Genomic DNA, 8,548 nt, shown 5'->3' on the forward strand with positions numbered 1-8,548 from the left:
TTTGTCTCCCTTCCCTGTCTCTGCCTCTGATCGAGGTCTAGCTCAAGGTCGAGGTCTAAAGGATCCTGATCAGGTGGAGAACTTGCAGGACCAATCACAAGTGATCCTTGGCCAGTACATCCGTGCACATTACCCAGACCAACCTGCCAGGTATATTGTGCTCACACACACACACACACACACACACACAGGTCATTGACAAATAAGACTTTTGAAAATGTGTTGAAAATGGACAGAATAAATTTTTTGAAGTTGTAAGAGTGTGTTTAAACAAGTCTTAATGGCTGCACAACATTTTCAGGGGTTTTAATACATTTCTAGACTGTATTTGCAATTTCAAAACTCAAAAAATGTTGGATGGCGCAACCAAAAGTTTCTAAAGTTTCTAAGTTTCTTTTTGGTAAGTATACCTGAGACTGTCTACAGTGCTTAACACATTATTATTTTGTAGTTGACCTTGGTATTAAAAGTAACTTATGAATACTTTATTGTAGAGGGTGGGTATTTTGGTTTTCCAACATCCAACTTTACATTTAACACATTAACACCCACTTAACACATGCGGTGCATGTGTGTGCAGGTTTGGGAGGTTGCTGTTACTGCTGCCATCTTTGAGGCTGGTGAGCTCAGAGCGGATTGAGCTCCTCTTCTTCCACCGGATCTTTGGGAACACGCCCATGGAGAAACTCCTGTGTGACATGTTCAAGAACTAGCCCAGGATGTCAGCATCTACTCATCATCTCTCACTAGCACTGGTCAACAGCTAAACACATGAATACATATTGGCACAAACCAATTACAAACTAGCCAGCAAAATACCGTAGCAAGATTCTATAATATAAACATATATAATGTATGCTACACTCCACAAGACCATGTCCATGTAATTTAATAAAACCTGAGATTGCAGGGGTAATTTGTGATCAAAATGGGAAGAAAGGCTGCTAGTCCTACAATTATGAAATGATAAATTCATCATGAACAACTAATATGTATTAGTATTCTTAATATTGTGCTTTTGCATTTTGGTGATTTACTGCGCTTGACACTGTACAGTAGGCCTATATAGCCAAGAAAATAATATTTGGTCATTTTCATTCTGATTTTAGTCTTCAAATGCTTTTGTTGTGAATTAAAAAAGCATTTTTGTTTGAAAACAATTGTATGTTGCATATTTAAAGATTTTGAAGAAAATGTGCATTTGTGCCTTTTGTTTTAGCTCTGTCAAACTATGTGGTTTCTTTATCTCTACTTTTATGCTGTATGTTTATAAGTTGACAGGCCCCCACTGTTAGATTTGTGTCAGGATTCATCATGTATCTGTTTGCTTGTAAAAAGATGTATTAATGTTTTACTTCAATAGTGTGATGTGCCACCTCAGCAGCACATTGCACTATGATTCTTTGATTATTATTTAATTAATGATGTATGTTTCATGTTGGGCGCAGCGTTCCTTTGCACGCGAGGAATGTTGCTTAATATTTGATCATGTGTTTTTGGGGGTGTGCTATGGTAACTTTTGATGTCATGATGTTTGCTTTAGATGTCCACTATGCAGGTAGAGGTGGTGTGCCCGTTTTGGGTGTTTAGACTTCGCCGGTGTCGGCAGAAGTAATTAATTAATTGGCCATTTAAACGCCGGCTTTTCTCTATGCAGGAGTTCGATGTTTTATGACACGCGGTAAGGGGCTGGTGTGAGTCCTGCGGTCAGGTCTGTTATATATAGTGGCATGTAGCCATAAGAGACCTTTAAATATTTGTGTCATGTTAAATGTTTTGTTTGTCTTTTTCCTTTTACTTCACGTTGGGTGTGATCGAGTGTCGGATAGGAAGTCAACTGTATTTTTGATTATTGTTTCACGTTGTAAATAAAACACCGTGGGCCCTCTTAAACCTGCTGTCTCGGCCTGATTTCTCCTTCACCACTCGGGTACTCAACCACAAATAGTGACCTCAAGAAAATTAAATTTGTGTTATTTAATATGGCACTGTATGATTACTTCTATCCTTCAATGTTTCGGGGATTGGGGGTTCTGTTCAATATTATTTGTTTTCATTTATCTTCCGTGTGTGAATAAATGCTCCTTCTTTAATATTAACCAACCAAGATCCCAAAAAGTACATATTCAATTTGCATTGTTCCTTCAAAACTGAATTCACCAGCTCAAAGTACACTACACTCTCCAAAGTATCCACAAGAGGGCCTGCTCTGAACAGCAACAGGTGTTTTGTTTATGCCACTGGGTCCTGCTCCGCCTGAGGCTCGATATCCATTAGACTCACAGAAGCAGGGTTAACACTGTTATCACTAGACTGTTCCAAAGAGTCATTAAGTGAGCTCTGGGGCCTCCTCTTCATACAGGAAATAAAAGCAGTTACACCCACTGGTGTCAGGCATGCCAGAAAGAATGACAGGATGCCAACTCCAACTAAGATTCCCATTGAATACTTGTCGTCTGAAATGAACAAAGATTGTATAGATATAATATTTCATTAAAAATGTTTCACTGCACCAATGCTATTTTCACAAATTCTTAAAATACTGATTCTTCTCTGATTTATGTAGAGTTCTGGTACAATATTTTACATTTATACATGATGGATGAGGCGTTGTATAGTACGTGTTTCTTGATTATGAGATTTTACACCCTCTAGGATGCTATTTCTTCAATGTAAACCGCAAGTATTGTGTACCCAAGAACATCTTACCAAGGGTGGCCTGTAAAGTTCCTTCAATGCTGATGTGCTCTGTCTCACAGACAATGTCCTGAAGTGTCTTGTTCCCCAGAGTCAGATAACTGGTGATCTGGAATGTTCCATCTTTGCGAGGCAGAAGCCCAGTGGTTGTTCTAGCAAAGTGCACAATTTTTCCTTTATAAACCCAGCGCACGCTAATGGTGTTTGGGGAGAATCCCTGTACAGAGCACATGATGTACTCCTTACCCTCCAACTCTTCCAAAGACACTCTGACAGTGGGTTTAGCTGCAATGGGAAACAACACAGATGTTTGGAATGACATATACTGCAGTGCTTAAAAATGTTTGTTAAGATTGAGAGTTATCCTTCAGTGTTTAGAAGAGTCAATGAGATCAGACTTACCATCTTTGGAGAGGGAGTTGTTGGACTGCAAGAAGACCGTATTTACTGCAGAACATATCCTCATCAGTTTATATTCCTTGTCTTTGAAATAAACTTTACTTTGTCTTTCTTCTGCCATAAAATTGCCCTCATCACTTACAGCCACAACAGCCTCATTCTTCAGATCCACTTGCATAATGTCTTTAGTATTAAATCCATAACGCCAAAAGCGCCCAACCGGGCCCTGGCGATTGAAGGCACAGCCAATATACTGTTGATAGGTGAATTCATCTAAAACCAACCAATACCAATCATTACATCATAGAGGCAACAAAGTTTAAAGGTACAGTCAGTAATTGCACAGGAAGGCGTGTTCCTTTTTTATTAGCAGACACTTTTGTCCGAAATAATTTATATTATATTTCAACCAAGGACCAAAAGAAACACACCACTGAGGTAGCTCATCCCTCCAGTCAGTATTCCCAAAGAAATATCAAGCAGGGTTTTGTTTTTGTTTGGGGAACAGGCTGCCCCCACTTTGTTTGTTTCCAGTTTTCTGAGCCTGGGCTGCCTACAGAGACAGAGGTTGTTTAAAGCCTACACTGTACTCACGGAATGGGCAGCTGGTGGTTGTGAGAAGATGATTGCTGAATGTGACAAAAATGTTTGAAATCGTGTACAACCGCTGACTGCACCTTTAAGTTGCAGTAAGTGCATAGGCGGCGCTACCATAGGGCAAGGTCGGGCAATTGCCTTGGACCTCGGCCACCAGAAGGCCTCGTCATGTTTCCTATTTCGATTTTTTTATTATTATTACAATTATTATTAATTGTCATTGCACATGATCACATACCTAGCCTACACAAACAGATGCATACTGAGGCTGGGAAATTAGCACCCAGTTAAATCACGCTGATTTGACCTACCTTCAGAGAGCCGCCTGGCAGCATATGGCACAGCACTTTACTTTTTTGACACTACAATTAAGAAACTGCCGCTATGCTCTCGTACCACTGCTACGATTATGTAAGTATGACTGTATAGCGAGATCTGTGGATCTGATGTATCTTTACAGGCTAATATGCTCACGCAAATAGTTGAAGTGCCCCGCATACTATAGGCCTACTACTGCCCGCTGCATTCAACTTTCAGGGAACACGCTGCTAATTAGATGAGGCTGACGGACACAAAGTGCGGCCACCCATTGTTTTCTGTTGAATTACTCGCTAGTAGCCTAGGCCTACTCATCACACAGATATCCGATGAAAGAGAGTTTTCTCAGCTTTTAAACAATGGTGAAAATTAATTAAGGATTTTCAAGAAATGTAATTAGCCTACTCAGCATAGCCTACAGCTCTGCACCCATCTCAATAAATCTCTGTAGAATATCTCACGAACACTCAACACATGACAAACCATATATCAGAATAAACAGCAGACCTTACCGAACACAACAGCAGGGCTCTCAAGTTTTGAAGTTTGCAAGGAGTGAGACTTTGTTTCTCAGGGGGGAGAAACAAAGCCAATGCCACGCCCCCTCCCCCCTGATCGAAGTACATGAAAGTCCTACGTCTGCTTGAACTACACGTGGCGCCACGCCCCCTCAACAGACCCACCCTCCCCATGTCCCATCGACCCAGCTTCATGTGAGAGCACAAATTCCATTATTTCAAACACACTGTTTTATTTATTCTAGAACCCTATAGTACCGCGGTTCCCAAACTTTTTTTCCCGCGGACCTCCTGCTACATCCTGACTCGGCTCACGTACCCCCACCATCCGAAAAGTAGCACATTCTATTGACGCATTCCAGGCATCATGTTTAATTATCCACGCTATATGATAACAAATAGCAAAATCTAAATGTGCAACTTGTCTAAAAAAAAACAGTGTTGAGAACAACATTAGAATGGTTAGATAGCACCTCACTGCAAACCATGCACTGTGGCTTTGGGCAGTCTGTCTCCCAATCCACTTGAAGCCGAGGCCTTATATGCCTCATCATAGGCTACTTTCGTTTTCTTCCCGCAGTCTTTTCTGTCTCGTCCTTTTTTTTACCCCCCTGCGCTCCACCTTCATCATTCTGCATCATTCTGCCCCCCATCCCATCGTTACCGGTCTCCTGCTCTGTTTCTCTCGCTTCTCTTCTTCGATCGCTTTAATTAGTCCTTTTGGACAGTGTCCCTGTTTTTAGATAGTTTTCCATGTTTGCGTAGCCTTCTACATAGCCTATTCCACAAAACTAACGCGCCAGATATTCTGGCTGCCCGCTGCATTGTGGGTAGCTTATTTTTTTTAACGAAAACATAGTCTGCTATAGAGTTTACAAATGATTTCCTTTAATGGTTTATTATTTATGAACTAATTCGATTAGTAATTAATTAATATTTGTTAGCACATTTCCGACATTGCCCTTTTCATCTCGCGTACCCCCTAGTGGCAGCTCGGTACCACAGCTTGGGAATCCCTGGTGTAGCCTATTATACAGTCTCTGCTCTGTTTCTATGGAAGTTCCAAAAATCAACGTTGTTCTATTAGGCCTAAGTGTCGTTAAACAATTAAATAGCCTAGCATTCAACAGGTTGAAGCGGAGCTTTGATACCAACGTTATCAATTAGTTTCAGTTTCTCTCGCGCAGACGCCTGCATTGAATGAACGCTCATACCACCACTTTATTGTATGGCTCCATGTTTAATGACATCGATAGCAGAAAAGTTTGTTTTCTTTTTTTGTCGGTCCGCGGTATCTTGATCTGCGCAGCAAAATCAGACGAAGCACCGGGCCTAATTTCACTCCACGACCAGCAGTCTCCACGTTGCGGACCCACATCAAAACAAAACTATTTCCTGATTGGTTGAGAAATCCTATTTTCTGATTGGCCGATAGGTTAGTAACTGAACAGCAGTTCAAACTAAAAGTATAAGTAGTGATTCAACTTCTTCTATCAAGTATAAGTAACAAAGTACAGCCTTTGAAATGTACTTAAAGTATAAAACTAAAAAATATGCTATCCTTGAAGGATTTTACCATTCCAGTTTAACAACTATTTCACTGTCAATCAAGCAAGCAACTGGACTGCACTTCCAGTAGCAGCAACTGGAATCCATGCATTTTCACGGAATTATTTTTGGAATCTGATCCCTTATCATACTTGTTGGTTCGTACTTGTCGCTCGACTTATCGTGACTAAATTCAAGATGGCGTCGAACGCTAAAATTCCTTAAGGTACTGTCTGTATAAATCGTCTTGTAAATAAACTACCAGTGCTTTTTCAAAGTTCTCTATGTCTCGTTTTAAATGTCAAGGCCCTCGGAAGTCTACCAATGAAGTATGAAGCTACTTTGAGCCTCGTAAATGGTGTAAAACAGTGATTTATTTGCATGGCTAGGCCGATGCCCAAGGCACCACAACGAAACACTGTGTTGGTAGCATTGGCTAACTAGCGCCAGATTTCTGAGTGCAGGGGACAAGCCGAGGTTAGCTATGAGACATACATTCACACTCGGTATCATGTTTCAACACACTTTAGGTCAAAATCACACCGGAATTATCCTTTAACCTGTGGAGACTGAAGGCCTGTGGGTCATGAAGGGCACTTATTTGGATGTATGGTGCCCTAACCCACGTAAAGATATAGTGAAATAACATGTTACACTATAGAAACATTATATAATTGGGAACACATATTGTTCTAAGTCTAACTATAAAAAATGGCATATTGCATGATATTTCCATAACCGCGAGATACACACTTCACGATGACGGCAAGAAGTTGTTAACAGACGTTCTCCAAGATGTATAGCCCATCAGCAATCTATTTAAAATAACACCTATTTGAAGTACCATTCATGATATGTTGTCAAATATTGAAGTTATTTGGAAGTACATAGCTTAAATGGGGGGGGGGGGGGGGGGGGATTAAAAGTATAAGTAGTGGAGGTAGTAGTACGCAGGACTTTTGCTACAAATTTACTGCTGTGATAACAGCAAAACCTTGAGCGTAGAAAACTTTTCATTTGAGAGATGTAGCATGGGATTTGTGTACCTGTAATAAGGAATTTGTGAACTTGTAACCTCTATGTTGTATTTACGTGGTAGAAAAAATAGTTCTACAACTTGGCAAAGGCATGGTGCAGAATGTGCAGAAGTGAGAGCTGCTGAAAATAGAACTTGAGACTCGTACAGTAGCTGCAGATTCAAGCAGTTGTGTTGAGTTGTGCTCACATAAAAATGCCCGAACGCAAATAGACAAATACATTCATTTGTGAGATAATATTACACAGATGTGTAGGTGACGGTAGCAAAATCATGAGCAGAGGAAACTTCTCATTTCTGAGGTGTAGCATGGGATTTGTGTACCTGCAATAAGGAATTTGTGAACTTGTAACCTCTATGTTGTATTTACAGGGCAGAAAAAAAATTCTGCAACGTCAGATTTGATACACATTTGTGACTTTCGTGTACAAGTGCACAAATTCTATGTACTGTACAAGTGCACAAGACTTGACACAGATTTACCTCCATACATTTCCCCACCCATTTTAAAAAGGAAAAAACAAACAAAGAATAGAATGTTTTCTCGTCTGTACCTACACGTTCTGATAAAGCTCTGAATTTGACTAGAAGTTTCATAGGCCAAACATTGTTTTGGCAGCACCAGTTGCAAAGTCAACTCCCATTTTGCATCACTATTGTTGCCCCATCCATTTAGTTCGAAATCAGCCTTGATGTTGGAAAAGCACACAAATAAAAAAATAGTTGATAACTGTCCTCAAATGTATTAACACAAAAGTAACTAACCAGTTTTGAAAATGTAAGGAGTAGAAACTACAGTTATTTATTGAAAATGTAGGGGGAGTATGGAAATAAATGTTAGAAAAATAAATACTAATAAAGTATAGATAGGCTATGCTACTTAAGTAGGCATGAACTTAAATAGCCTATTTGTACTTCCTTACTTACCACCTCTGATCCTCCCTGTTCTTTTTTTGGAGAATAGATGTTTTTCTTGATTACATGCATGCATGTATTTTTTTTTACACAGACTTTTAAGTACGTTCATCTAATAACTGCATATGTTATGCTATATTTACATGTGATGAATATAAAATTGCCTATCTTTTTAGAACACCTCATATAGACTAATAACTTCTCTTACAACTAAACAAAGGCGTTGGCCTACCTCTTGCGTTAAGCGAGGACAATCCAAGCAAAATTGCACAAAGCTGAATGATCATAGTTGCATGAAGCTACTTTTTGTCCATGGCGGAGATGTTCCTACAAAACGAAAAACGAAACAAAGTTGCTTTGATTACCGATGTTGATGGCGACGTTACTGATACGAAGGGAGCTTGAAATCAAATGGAAGGAATCTTCTCGACATTAGACTGCGCGATAGGGTTAATAATGATCTGAGAGAAGGCGGAGCTGTGCAACACTGTCGCTAAATGTGTTGTGTTCGTGTTGTTAT

The 8,548-nt window shown here is 39.9% G+C and overlaps 1 protein-coding gene across 2 annotated transcripts; it reads right to left on the bottom strand.

The window, feature by feature from the left end:
- Nucleotides 1–470: 470 nt before the first annotated feature.
- On the bottom strand, nt 471–8,351 carry LOC143125416 (major histocompatibility complex class I-related protein 1). 2 transcript variants are annotated; one of them, XM_076286866.1, is made up of 5 exons: nt 8,261–8,347; nt 3,528–3,649; nt 3,100–3,369; nt 2,710–2,982; nt 471–2,456 (listed from the first exon to the last, which is right to left on the bottom strand). In XM_076286866.1, exons 2-5 carry the CDS (start codon nt 3,541–3,543, stop codon nt 2,233–2,235), a joined length of 783 nt encoding a protein of 260 aa, XP_076142981.1. In that variant the 5' UTR covers nt 3,544–3,649; nt 8,261–8,347; the 3' UTR covers nt 471–2,232. The 2 variants fall into 2 exon arrangements, with proteins under 2 accessions (XP_076142981.1, XP_076142980.1); XM_076286865.1 differs by lacking the exon at nt 3,528–3,649 and having other exon boundaries at nt 8,261–8,351.
- Between the last annotated feature and the right edge of the window lie 197 nt (nt 8,352–8,548).

The sequence above is a fragment of the Alosa pseudoharengus genome, unplaced genomic scaffold, assembly GCF_046254945.1.
Source record: "Alosa pseudoharengus isolate Yale_2024_CS ecotype anadromous, Long Island Sound unplaced genomic scaffold, YU_APseudo_1.1 YU_APseudo_1.1_scf_16, whole genome shotgun sequence".
Lineage (NCBI taxonomy): Eukaryota > Metazoa > Chordata > Actinopteri > Clupeiformes > Clupeidae > Alosa > Alosa pseudoharengus.